Source organism: Thunnus maccoyii, chromosome 2 (genome assembly GCF_910596095.1).
Source record: "Thunnus maccoyii chromosome 2, fThuMac1.1, whole genome shotgun sequence".
Classification (NCBI taxonomy): domain Eukaryota; kingdom Metazoa; phylum Chordata; class Actinopteri; order Scombriformes; family Scombridae; genus Thunnus; species Thunnus maccoyii.
Window position 1 is genome coordinate 32,124,012 of NC_056534.1, and position 14,431 is coordinate 32,138,442.

General features: G+C 36.4%; 1 protein-coding gene across 2 annotated transcripts; it reads left to right on the forward strand.

Annotated features, from left to right (window-relative positions):
- The first annotated feature begins 9,466 nt into the window (after positions 1–9,466).
- Positions 9,467–13,668, forward strand: LOC121883679 (polymeric immunoglobulin receptor-like). 2 transcript variants are annotated; one of them, XM_042392099.1, is made up of 8 exons: positions 9,467–9,602; positions 9,725–9,781; positions 10,858–11,175; positions 11,290–11,613; positions 12,242–12,346; positions 12,501–12,593; positions 12,985–13,028; positions 13,112–13,668. In XM_042392099.1, exons 1-8 carry the CDS (start codon positions 9,563–9,565, stop codon positions 13,394–13,396), a joined length of 1,266 nt encoding a protein of 421 aa, XP_042248033.1. In that variant the 5' UTR covers positions 9,467–9,562; the 3' UTR covers positions 13,397–13,668. The 2 variants fall into 2 exon arrangements, with proteins under 2 accessions (XP_042248033.1, XP_042248028.1); XM_042392094.1 differs by having other exon boundaries at positions 9,468–9,602; positions 12,970–13,028.
- Positions 13,669–14,431: the final 763 nt, after the last annotated feature.

A 14,431-nucleotide genomic window follows, 5' to 3' on the forward strand; every position in this document is an offset into this window, starting at 1 on the left:
ACAGAGACACATTCATATATATACCAAATACCTCTCCATAAGCATTAATCTGGTGACTGTGTCTTCTTCTTCTCAGTGAAAGTGAATGCCAGCTGAAAAGCAGTGTGGTCAGCACCATCTGAAGATGTAAACACAGGTAACACATCACACACACAGCAGTTTATTCAGATCATGGGGAGCTTGGCACTTCAAAAAGAGGTGTAACAATTCTCTGTGAAAAAGTCTTGCTAATGAGGCCATCTGGTGTTCAGTCTTTATAATAGACAAAACAAGTTTTACATAGCAGCTTTTAAACACAGAGGCAGTAAAAATACTTTACATGAAGGCAGAAAAATGCATTGAAACAACATTTAAAAACATAACAAAAAGGAAAGTGAAATCAATTAAAGAAGAATAAAATAGAATAAACTAATATTAAAATATACACAAAAAATAATAGACAAGATTTCAGTGCAGTTGAGGGAATAAATAAAAGGCAGAGAAAACCAGGAGAGTTTTTCATTTAGATTCACAAGAGTCTAAAGTTTTGGTGTATTTCAAGTGGCTGTAATCAATATTTATATATCAACAATGGATCAGAATCTTGTATGTGAAAGTTGTCGCTTGTAACTTAATGACACAGAATCATCACTCGACTCTCTGTTCTGGATTAACGTCTTTCAGCTCATCGTTTTTGATTTTTCTACTGTATCTTTGCCACACTCTCTCTCCAATACGCTGAACAACCTTCAGCAAGCTTTACAGCCTGTTTAAAAAGTCTTACAACTGGTCTAATTAACGACTTATAATATCTTCAGTCATTTTTTAGAGTGTCAAAACAAAATGTTGGGGCAGAATATAATGCAATTCAATAACATATCAGTGATGGAAAAATGGGCAACAATTTATTGTTTTATTAATTATCATTCACTGTTTTTAATGAAGTATTGTGCCACCATTAAAGGAAGCTGATGATCTTTCTTCTTTATTTTTCTTATTGTCAACAAATCTCATGTGAGAGCCAAACCAACAATTAATTGATCTACTTACAAAGTATGATATATTGTATTCCTCTGTATCATAGACCTCGATTATTGTCCAAAAACTATTAAAAACACATCAGTGAGTCACACCGAGTCACGGTCTAGTTTGTTTCGAAACGGCTCCAAAGACTAATAACAGCGATTAAGATTGTAACTCTCAGGAGAGAAGTTCCTTGTACGGCAGACGCACTACTCATGTGCAGGAACGTGGTTCTATTAGAGAGCTTTGCCAGCTTGTTGTGCCACAACCTGTTGACTTTGTATCACATTGTCAGTTTCTCAAAAAATGTCAGTGCAGTGATGTGGCTCATTGACATGTTTTTAATAGTTTTTGGACAACAACAAAGATCTACGCCACAGAGGAATACGATATATCAGGTGTTTGGATACACACACACAATACTTCTAAGTAGGATAAGTTCATTGTTGGTTCTTCACATGAGATTAGCTGACAAGAAGAAAAATATAGAAAATTCTCAACCTTATTCTTTCAGAATTCAAAGTAAAAAATGTAGTTTTCATTTTGTAGGGATTCAAAGTTTGTCAGTGTGTTACCACTCTTCATACAGGAAAGTACCCAGACACAGTTTATGCAACACCATCCATTCCGGTACAAGATGCACACACAGACATCAACACTTCCTCTTCAACAGCCAATTAGGATCAAGAAACAGACGGCAGGACCAGCAGCATCTTCACTTTGTCAGCTGCTCAGCATCAAGATACCAGCAGAGATCACAAAGACAATATTTACTCCAACGTCTCAGTTTCATCAGAGTCTCAGATCCAACCAGACAGTCTCTTCTACTCCACCGTCAGCTTCAACAAGGACACAGACTGCAGCACTGTCACACCTCACTCTGCAACAGTCACATACTCCACCATCACACACCAATCAACAGTCTACTGCAACGTCTGAGCTCAGCGCTGATGGTCTTCAGTGTTTGGCACAGTATCTTCCTCTCCTTTAACTTTCTGTGTTATGCTCAACACATAATCACTTACATTTATAAAGACAGTAAATTCACAGGTTGTTGTGAATTAGTTATTGTATTAATTATTAATTTATCATTTAACTTAATACGGGACAGATATTATGGAAAAGATACAAATGATGCATTTTCATCATGTCCAGTACGTAGATTTCACCCTAATAAAATAAGATTAAATTCAATGTACACATTTTCTTCTCAGTGTATTGTTTTGTGTTTTCTGTTAGACTGAAGTGTGCATGTGGTTAACTATGGTGAAGAAGTGGAAAGACACTGAAAAAGCGATGTTCACACCTAGCACAATACCCCTCACACACACACACACACACACATACACACACACACACACACACACACACACACACACACACTCACTCACACACACACACACACACACACACACACACACACACACACACACACACACACACAAATGATAAACTGAAAAAGTGATGTGAAGCAAAGGAAGAGGCCAGTGGAAAGGCATCACACAGCTCTAACTGTACCTCCCACGCTTCATTATTATCCCCATGACTTCCTGGTTCACTGTGCAGTTTCAGTAACATTTCTTGAAAAGGACGAATGCCTTTCATTGGATTTCAAGCTAGTTAAGTGGACTGAGAGTTTGTGAAGTGCAGAGAAACTATTAGACGCTGATTAATATAAAAAAGTGGGAATTTAACTAAAGGTCATAATGAGGAAAATGCTTCTTCTCAGCATCTGGTTGCTCTCTGGTAAGTGCCGAACTCAACACACATTCAAGCCTCTAAAATCATCTCTGTACAGTATTGATATTCTTTGGTACACAGCTAAGAACATTTGAATTTTATTCGACACTTTAAATCAAATTTATTATTGAATGTCAACTCCTTTGAAGACATCCTGTTAAAGGATGACGTTCTCTTTATAAAACAGCCAAAGCTAAAGCTCCCTGCACATTTGACATTTTTGATTACAAAAATACTAAAATCTGTTTATTTTTCTTTTGAAGTAACCAGATGCTATCACCAAGAGATTCAGGTATGTTCAGGCCAGGAGGGAGGACTGGTTCACATCGACTGCCCGTATGACTCAGGATGGGAAAATTATCCTAAATATTTCCGTAAGGGCGTCTATGCTAAAAGGGAAACTGTCATTAAAACCACTGATAAAATGTGCAAACAGAGGACAGAAAACAGGAAGTATGATGTCTGTGATGACACGGAGAAAAGAATCCTGCATGTGACCATCTATAACCTGGACCTGACAGATACTGGGACCTATTGGTGTGAAATAGATGGATTTTTTTTTGATCCAAAAATAGAAATTGACCTCAAAGTCCACAAACGTATGTTCAAATCAACTATTCTCTTTCTATCTTTCTATCTTTACTTTTTGCTGTATTCATTCTTCTTCCTTTTTCTGACAGCTCCTGCACCTGTCAAACCTCAGCCGGTCCCCCTAAATCCTCCTATTCAGACTACAGTGGAAGCCATCACCATGACTCAGCAACAATCAGCAAGAACAACAGGTTATATAAACTATTTATTCTACCCATTATGTTCAGGAACATATTTACTTATTAAACAGAGACACATTCATATATATCAAATACATCTCCATAAGCACAGGCATTTATCTGGTGGATGTTTCTTCTTTTTCTCAGTGACAGTGGATGCCAGCGTGACAACAGTGGGGTTCACAACATCTGAAGATGTAAACACAGGTAACACATCACACACGGCAGTTCATTCAGATCATGGGGAGCTTGGCACTTCAAAAAGAGGTGTAACAATTTTCTGTGAAAAAGTCTTGCTAATGAAGCCATCTGGTGTTCAGTCTTTATGATAGACAAAACAAGTTTTACATAGCAGCTTTTAAACACAGAGGCAGTAAAAATACTTTACATGAAGGCAGAAAAATGCATTGAAACAACATTTAAAAACATAACAAAGAGGAAAGTGAAATCAATTAAAGAAGAATAAAATAGAATAAACTAATATTAAAATATACAGAAAAAATAATAGACAAGATTTCAGTGCAGTTGAGGGAATAAATAAAAGGCAGAGAAAACCAGGAGAGTTTTTCATTTAGATTCACAAGAGTCTAAAGTTTTGGTGTATTTCAAGTGGCTGTAATCAATATTTATACATCAACAACGGATCAGAATCTTGTATGTGAAAGTTGTCGCTTGTAACTTAATGACACAGAAACAGCAGGTAGATGCTGAATGTTCTGCTGAACATACAGTACAGTACTGTAGCATTTAGCAGCTGAAGAGCCAGATAAGTTTGGTGTTGGTTGAAATGTCAATATTGTGTTTAGAGCCTATTTCCTCTGCCCCCCAACTGGCCAAAAATCAGTTAATGTAGGCTTTAAATCATCATTTGGTTCCATGTTTGTGCAGAGCCTAGATACACAGTCAGCTGTTTCCCTTTCAGGGGTTTTACAACAGGAAAATGAATGCTGAATTAGTCACGTAGTCTGTTATTTAGATATTTAATACTTAATTTCAATACTTAATGTGTTGTACAAGTTTATATACTGTAGTATATATGGAGGCATAAAAGAGCAGACTTGGATTTTTTTTTTTTTTACTTTGAAATAAACATTTTTGTCAAGTAAAACTGAACAGCCTAGAGATATATGATTGTAAACTCCATTCTTCATTTTTTAATTTTTTAATCTGTAGTATATCTTTGAGTATTAAATGTATTTAATGTGATATTTCCTTCTGTTAGCACCACCGGCAGGAAAGTGGCTGTACTTGGTTATGGCTGCTGCTGCTCTGCTGCTGGTTCTGCTGCTGGTTTTATATTTAAGACTGAGAGGCCACAGACGTGATACAGCGAGAGGTAAGTGATCTCAATTTAATATTTATGTCTTTGCAACATTATTATTTAGCCAGTGAGTCTCTGACTGCAAATCAGGGGAGTTGGAGTTCAATGATTCTGCTCAATCTTTCAGTTTGCATCATGTCATTAATTATGGTTCAGATTTGTGAGATCTAATGCTCATTGTGTATCAGTCCCAGTCACCACCGGTTCACCTGACATCATATACGCAACAGTAACCAGTCACAGAAGACGAGATGCCCACGGATCGGTTGGTCAACCAGTCACAATCCAGACTCAGAGGACTAATCCAGTGTTCAGCAACTCAATTAGCTCCTCTCTGCAGGACAGTTTCTCTGCGCCGATAATCAATCAGCACAAGAACATCTGCAGCTCATCCGCTGACAGAGACCAACACACCAGTGAGGACGACTCCCAGCCCAGGAGACAGATAACATTAGATGCTGGAACCTCTGTGGTGTACGCCACCATCAAACACCCAAAGAATTAGTCCCAGCTGGTGTTATCGTTGTTTTATACACTCATTTCTTAATATTTATTAGTTTGTCAGTCAGTTCATTCAGTGGTGTGTTTGATTTCATCATTTCCTGTATTATCTTATCACTGTACATGTTTGTTTTAAAGTGTGGAATTAAAAATCAGATGTAAATCCAAATTTTTCTACTGTATCTTTGCCACACTCTCTCTCCAATACGCTGAACAACCTTCAGCAAGCTTTACAGCCTGTTTAAAAAGTCTTACAACTGGTCTAATTAATGAGTCAGAAAGACACTGAAAAGGTGATGTGGCCCCCTCCCAAAAACACACACACACACACACATAAAGAAACTTAAAAAGTGATATGAAGCAAAGGAAGAGGCTAGTGCACAAGCTTCACACTTACAGCTATAATTGAACTTGCCCTCGCTTCATGATTAAACCCACAACTTCCTGGTTCACTGTGCAGTTTCACTAACATTTGTTGAAAAGGCTGAATGATTTTGAAGTGCAGAGAAACTAGTGGACACTAATTAAAATAAAAAGTGGGAATTTAACAAAAAGGAGGAAAATGATTCCTCTCAGCATCTGGCTGTTCTCTGGTAAGTACAGTGTACAGTGTTATTCTTATTTATACAGGTGGGAATATTTGCTTTTTTCAAGCCACTTTACATTAAATCAATAATTGCATATCAATCCCTTTGAAACAAAGCAAAACACATTCACTTTGATATTTTTGGCATAATTTTCTATTTCAAAAAAATACAGTTTCATGTCATGTATCTTCATGTATCCTCCTGTTTAAAGGGGATCTATTATGCTTCTAATTATTTGTCATATATATAATGTCACAATGTCAAATGTTCATGTTAAATGTGGCCAAAGTTTCAAATAATGAGGTAAACATATGTAGATATAATCCCTGTGAGCAGAGGGCTCCAGCTTCAGACAGCTCTGAACACTCGGTTTCCAACAGTTTTTTCTGCTTTCGAGACGAGCTGACATCAACTGGTGTCTGATTTCTTTATCTGCTCCAGGCACAGCACGCACGGTGCAGGGAGATACTATGCAGTCGTTTGGCGACAGCTGAATAACATTTTAATAGCTATGTTACCATTGTTATTTCCTGACAGCAGACGTTTTCCACATCAGTCGGCATTTTAGCGCCTTTCCCACACGTAACTTACACCATTATGTCACACAATAAGCAGGTAATGAGCGTAATATTGACCAAACAGAGACGTCTTGCTCTAATCTTTGTTTGCTGCTACGGATGTTCATGCTGCCCACTCCGATTTGGGCTCAAACATGTAGGATGGATTTGCGAAGTTGATATTTGGAGTAAAGAAGTGAAATCCTGCTATTATAGTTTGTTTACGTAGCTTCCGGAGACGGTGGAAGTCGGCCGTGACACAGCTTCCAGAAGCTAACCAATCAGAACAGAGTGGGCTCATCAGGAGGGGGGCCTTAAAGAGACAACAGCTAAAGCAGCCTGTGTCAGAAAGAGGCTGGACTGAGGAGCTGCATAAAGAGCCAGTGTAACATAAATAAGGTTTTTTTTAAAACTGTGAGTCATACAAAGCTACTCTAGTGAAGTTCTAGAATAAAAATATAGAGCTGGAAATGAGCATAATAGGTCCCCTTTAAGGATGACATTTGACCATTACAAAATAATCTGCTGTGTTTATTTTTCTTTTGAAATAACCAGATACCACCACATCTCCTCCTCATATGACAAAGTATTTATGTAAGGGCATCTATGCTGGAGGGGAAATTCTCATTAAAACCACTGATAAAATGTGCGAACAGAGGACACAAAAGAGGAAGTATGATCTCTGTGATGACACTAAGAAAATAATCCTGCATGTGACCATCTATAACCTGGACCTGAGAGATACTGGGACCTGGGAACCACAGGTTATTTAAGTTGTATGTAAATCCATTATGTTCAGGAACACATTTACTTACTGCAGTTAACAGAGACACATTCATATATGTATACCAAATACCTCTCCATAAGCATTAATCTGGTGACCGTGTCTTCTTTTTCTCAGTGACAGTGAATGCCAGCTGAACAGCAGTGTGGTTTGGAAGGTGCTTTTTATTGGGGAACATCCAAGTGCAAATCTACTTTTAAAAGGAAAAAACAGATAATTTTGTGTCAAAAAAAGTCTTGCTAATGAAGCCCTCTAGTGGTCAGTCTTTATAACATGCAAGGCAAGTTTATTTATACAGCACCTTTTAAACATGTTTTACATAAAGGCAAACAAATGCAATAAAACTACATTTAGAAACATAATGGCGAGGAGGATGGAAATTTTCTGTTTTGGTTCACTCTCACCGCTCTCATAATGTTGTTTTCGACCGCAGCAGGCAGATGTTTCCAGTGAAAAGCTCTAAAAAAAGTAAATGGTGAACATGATGGAGCATTTAGCAGCTGAAGAGCCAGATTGATATGTAAATGATGTGTTCACTCTATTCTGCACTCTATCTATGTGCAGCTTCATGCCTGGTTGCACGGTCAGCTGTAATTCCTCTTTCAGGGGTTTTACAAAGAGAAAATGAATGCTGTGGGTTTCATTAGGCTGTCACTTTGTTTGTTATTTTAGTTAATTTAATGCTTTTATTAATAATGTAAATATGTTGTACAAGGTTATATACTGTACCATATACAGATACAATATGTACTGAATTGAAGTATGAAATAGCAGTCATAATAAATGAATAGAAACATTTCAAAAAACATTTCTGTCAAGTAAAACTGAACATGAAAAGAGATTTATGACTGTCCAGACTTTTGACTGGTATTGTATATACATATGTAGATATGTATATACATATACTTCACCTATATAACATACATATGTGTATATCTATAGCTACATCTACCAGAACCATTACTTCTGCACATATTTTGCACAGCTTTTCTAATTTTATAACCTACAAGTATTGTCATGTAACTTAAGTATTGTAATGTGCATAATGTTTATAATGTGTGTTGAGTGAATTTATTTCCATTTATTTTTTATTTTGTTGTGTTTATTACTCATAGTTCTTATCTGTTATCTTGTTTCCTGCACTGCTGTAATATGCAAATTTTCCCTCTGGGAATCAATAACATAATATCAAAATCATAACATTATTATTGAAACTCATATCCTCACAGTACTTTTTGCCTGTCCACTGCAGTGCATGTTTTGACTAAAAGGTATAAAAGAAAGATTATAAAACTTTTGCTGTTTTATAGTTTTTATTTTAGCCACTATGACTACAAGTAACAGTTACAGGATAATGGTAAATGATAAAATGTTGTGTAAGAGAAACACAAGTAGAGTCAAACTGACTCAGTAATGTCAGTTACAAGTTTGCTAACATTAGCCATCATAAGCTACTAGTCATACCAGACGAGGCACCTCAAATGTTGTACACATAGTTGTAAATGGCCTATAACCGCATATAATATATACTCAGGAAGTGAAAAAATAAGGAATTTAATTAGCTTGATATCTTCTAATATTATAATTTATTTTAAAAACCACACGTTTCCTGATTTAATTGACTGTACTAATGTTATAAACTGTTTGATTAATGTTGCCATAATTTTATGTCTGTTTAATTTAGTAAGATAATGTTATAACCACAACAAGTCACCTGGTGATTTTATGTAAAAAGTTGACATTTAAACCTATAACTTGTTGGCAAGTTATAGACCCTACTTAATCAAAATTTAAAATATTTTAATTAGTTGAGATCACTAAATAGTTGATGTCATTACAATAGATTGGGTCTGAAGGGGGAACAACATATTAATATCTCATCATAGCATTAATAGATGGTATTATAATGATTTTGATTATGATTGAAAGATAAGAGGGATATTGTTCACGTTGTTTGGTTGTACATCCAAACCACCCAGGTGAATAATTACTCATTAATGATGAGTCAACACTCATCATTTATCTCTCCATCTCTCTTTCTCTTCTGTCTTTCTCTCTGTTTCACTCTCTCGCTTTTGGCATAAAAAGATTCACATCCTCGTTCTAAAATACCATGCAAATTTTTCAAGCTATGTGCTAGAAAGAAGAAGTTGACAGAAAGAGAGAAAGAGGATGTGGCAGAAGGAATAAAACAGGACGATCAGAGTAGAGCACGTGCCACAACAACGAAAAAATTGAGTTTATTATTTGATAAAGTAGAATTTAAACTATAGTACGCTGGAAAAAGCAGGATTGAGACAATGAGAATATCTCTAAAAGTCACCATCTGCTTCATGACAGGTAATATTATCTGACAATTCATGAAAGTGTTATTCTTTGATGAGACTGAAACCTGTTTTTTGTGTTATGATGAAATAACTTTTTCTTCTTGTGTTTTTTAATTTTTCTTATTTTTATGACAGCCAGTGTGAGTTTATTGTCTGTGTCAGGAAACAAAGAAGGACTGGCCAGAATTAACTGTAAGTACAATGAAGATGGAAAGCAGCATGTAAAATACTTTTCCACACGCTAGTTTGTTGGATGTAAAAATGAAATAATGCCAAGAAAATCATAAACAAATTCAATGAACTAGTGAATTCAAGTAACTGTACTTTACAGTTTTGAGGTACTTGAACTTGACTTAAGTATTTCTATTTTCTGCTACTTCATATTTCTACAATTCACTACAACTCAGAGGAAAATGTACTTTTTTACTCTACTACATGTAGTTACTCTGTGGTCAATGATTTTTTGTAGAAAACCTTTTGTAGAAAACTTGTGATCAGCATTGTACTAGTACATATATACTGTAAAGTAGTTACAATTAGTCACAACAAAGTACAACAGCAACACACCATTTACTGTATCAATGCCTGTTAATACATCATTAATATAGTCCAACAAATGGACTTGTAACCATATAAGCAGCCTTCACATGGAGCCAAATGAGTATCTCATACTATCTCTGTACTTTTACTTCAGTAAGACTTTGAATGCAGGACTTCTGCTTTTACTTAACGTCTCCCTCCACTCAGAAATGTTGCTTATAATTACTGTACTTCACTTGGATGTTTGAGCTTCACTGTGCAAAAACAAACGAATAAATAAAACATCTCAGACACAAATTAAGAGTGAACAAAAACATTAAAATGGCAGCTGGACAGCTAAACAATGAGATGAAACTTGCTATAAAGTGCTGTAAAGCTGAAAGAGCTGCAGATTTGGGTGATAATTATTTATAGGTTCATCACTACAAGCGACACCTCTGACATTATGCATTGTAAATTGATACATACAAAAATATTGATTACAGCTGCTTTAAGTAAACAATGACAGACAGATTATTTGTGTATTATAGTCCAATGAACATCTCCTTCACGGTAACAATCAGAAAACTGACTGATGATGTTTAGAAAATTAAATACTGTTGTAATGTGGACAGGTTTGAGTTGGAATTGAACCTTCAGGAATTTATATTTTTTGTCAATTTTTGTTGCCTTCAGTGAAAAGGTCAGCCTTCAGTTTCATGCTCAGTCATGTTTCCACTCTCTGGCAGGTGACAACACGCCTGTGAACCAGACGGCACACGTGGGAGGATCTGTTACCATCAACTGTGACTATTCAAGAGCTGAAGAAAGCAACGTCCGCTATCTCTGCAGAGAAGATGAAAAGCTCAATTGCAGAAATATGATAGAAACGCACAGTTCAAATTACACAAAGCGAGGAAGGTTTTCTCTGACAGACAACAAACAGCAAAGAGTCTACACTGTGACACTTTCCGGACTGACAAAGGCCGACGCAGGAAGATACAAGTGTGCTATGGAAAACAGTTCTTTCATTACATGTTCAACTGAGGTCCACCTGCATATTTTAAGTGAGTATTGATCTGCTTTTAATCACCTTGTTTCAAAACTACATGAAATACACTTCTACAGAGACACTTTAGTGAAGCAAAGTGGCAGCATTGATCTTGAGTTATTTTTTTCAGACTGGGATGATGTTAAATTGGAGGAAATATCTGGTGATACAGGAGACACTATCAAAATTCAGTGCTACTATCCTATCAGCCACGAGATCAAAGAGAAATCCCTATGCAAGGGGAAGGATCCTTCCAACTGTGAGGAGCTAATACATACAACAGAACAGGACAGAGATACCACTAAAGGCAGGTTCATTATGAAAGATAACAGAAGAGTGAAGTACTACTATGTGTACATCAAAAATCTGAGCATAAACGACTCTGGAACATACTGGAGCTCCTTTGATAGAACATGTTGGTATGCTGGATACTGCAAATTCCACCTTTCTGTAGGTGAGTACACTATTATAAACTGTAAGACGAGTATAGCTTATTCACTCTGTTCATATGCAACAAATGCTGTACGATTATATGATCAAAAGAAGTCTGTGCTGCTGTTGATGAACAGATGTTAACTCTGCAGGTTAACCCAGTCATAATACTGGTCCAACCCAGTATTATGACTGGAATCAGAAAAGACACCAGAACTATTTCATGGGACTGTTTTTTTACTCAAGGGCTGCACTGAAGTACAGATTAAGAATTAACATAGAAAATATATGATCAGTTTTTTTTTTTTTTAATTTACACTATTTTGGTTATACTGTAGATCAAAATACCCAATAGAGTAATTACAATTTTGACCAGCTTCAATATTAAATGCAGAACCTTTGTTCGTATTTTTATATTTCTGTATTGCTACTTACACTTAAGTAAATGATCTGAACACTTCTTCCACCACTGACTATTTCTGAGTGAAAATGACAAGTGAAAGACCTAAAATGACAGTGATGGAATACAGAACCTCAAGTAATATCTGTGTGTATGTTTTGCATGCAGTAAATTCACTTATGCATTCCTCAAGTTTAGTCACAGCTCTATGCTTTTGCCTTTTTTTTGTTTTTTAAAAACCCTTGTGCAGTTGAAAAAGGCACCAAGACAAAAGAATCAGACCCTCAAGCTCCGCAGGCAACAACAGCATCAGTGCTGACAGATAAGTCATCTACATCTTCGCAACCAGAGACGGGTGACAGCTGTTGTTCATACTTCCCTAAAATATACACTTGTACTGCACAGTCAAACTGATCCTGATGCTCTCTTCTTACTGTATATGCAAATCCAGAGGATAATGAAACAGCACGTTTTCTTAAACAGTTTCTACTAATGTCTCTTGGTTGCAGGTATGATGGTCGGTGTGGTGGTGAGTCTGACATTGTTGGTGATAGCTGTGGTTGTACTTATACTGTGCAGACACAAACTCCCCAGGACACAAGGTGAGGCGTGGAAATTTGTCAAAAACGCTAGCATGCAAATGCAAAACCCCATTCACACACACACACACACACACATATATACATAGGTAGTTTTAAAAACATTCTTCTTCTCTGGACTTCTCTCTTGGCTTTCAAAAAGATGGTTGGAAGTTTTTTATGGGTAACTTCTGAAACTTAGGAGTCATGCTAAGATCTTTTCTTATAGACCAGATGATTTATAATGTTGAATGATTAAGGAGGAAAACATTTGTCGAAATTGAAATGAAAAGCTTGACTTGCACATTGCATGATTTTGACTGTGAGATATATGCAGATAGACAGAAATATCTTGTTGTTTCCATCTATTTAAATGTTCTTCTTATTAATGTGTATTAAGTGTGTTGCACTGCAGGAGGATCATCAGAGCAGAGGACTTACACTGGAAACAACACAGAGGTGTGCATGTGTTTCTGTGCTTGTGAGTTTGCATATGTATACAACAGATGCATCTATCACACCGCTCCCCTTCTCCTCTGCAGGGAAATCATGGAGACTATGAGGAGATAGAGGAAAACTTAGGAAATACATTGCCGTCCATTTATGTCAACATCAACCCTCCTGCAGACCATCTGCACTACGCCAACGTCTATTTCCAGAAAGACTCTGTCAGTGTCTTGACAGACAGAAACACACTTCCTGACACAAATAAAAATGGCTCGTCTTGTGACTACTCTTCTATCAGTCCGACCCGGGGCACCACCCATCCTCCAGCTGCAGGGCAAACTGTCTATTCTACTGTAAATCTTGAGGGTAATATGACCTGAAGGATTTTCTCTTTTCTCCCATATTGTCCATAAACCCAGAATATATGGAGTGTTTATCTGCTTTCAGTTCAAGTTATTTGGTAACATCTTTGAGTGGTGGACCCTATGTTAGGTGTGTGTGTTTCTGGCATAGTTTGACTTCGTTTGCAGTACATCAGTTTATCAGTAGTATAGTTAGCATTTAGTGTGGCTAATAATACAGCATGTAAATGTGAATAATAATATACATGTGCTCTGAATGTGATGAATAAAATATTATTTGAGAATCCTGATGTCCCTGGTTTGGGTCAATCATTCATCATTCTCTTCTTTACTTCCATAGTAATCATGCAGACATGATACATTCCTAGTAAAAACTCTGTATGATGCACCTGATATGTCACAAAAATAATAATGACTATAAGGAAGGAAGTAATTGGTTGCATTTTGGTTGCAGCTGACTCAGAGTTGTCAGAATGATTCAATAAATTCATCATTATGTAGATTTGCAGATAAAAAAGACTTATTATTAGACATTGGGTCATTAACAGCAGGTTCTTTAATAACACATACTTATCTATTATGTAATACTTGATTCATAGATATTCAGAAAACACTTGTTTATTATTAGTTCATTAGAAATAGTTCCTGATTTATTCATTGGTAACTACTCACAATTGTAAAGCACGACTGACTACTGGCTATCGATTTAAATGTTTTGAATATTACAATATAAAGGAAGGTTAAATCCAACTAAAAGGTGGTGAAACATGCAGGCACAAATGTTATATTGAGTAAGTCTGCAAATAAATCAGCAGAATGCATAAGAATACACTGACAAACACCCAAACGCAATTTTTCATTGTATTCAGTTGCAAAACTATTTCTTGTGGTTGCTGCTGTCACCACTTCCAGTTCATAACACGTTTTATTGAGGCAAGTGAGTTATAAATAGCCTGTATGGAGGTTCTTCAGTGTTTGATACAGTATCCAGTTTTAAGATACAATACCATGTCTTCTTTACTTTGTTTTGCTCTGCAGCGCTCCCTTGTGGCT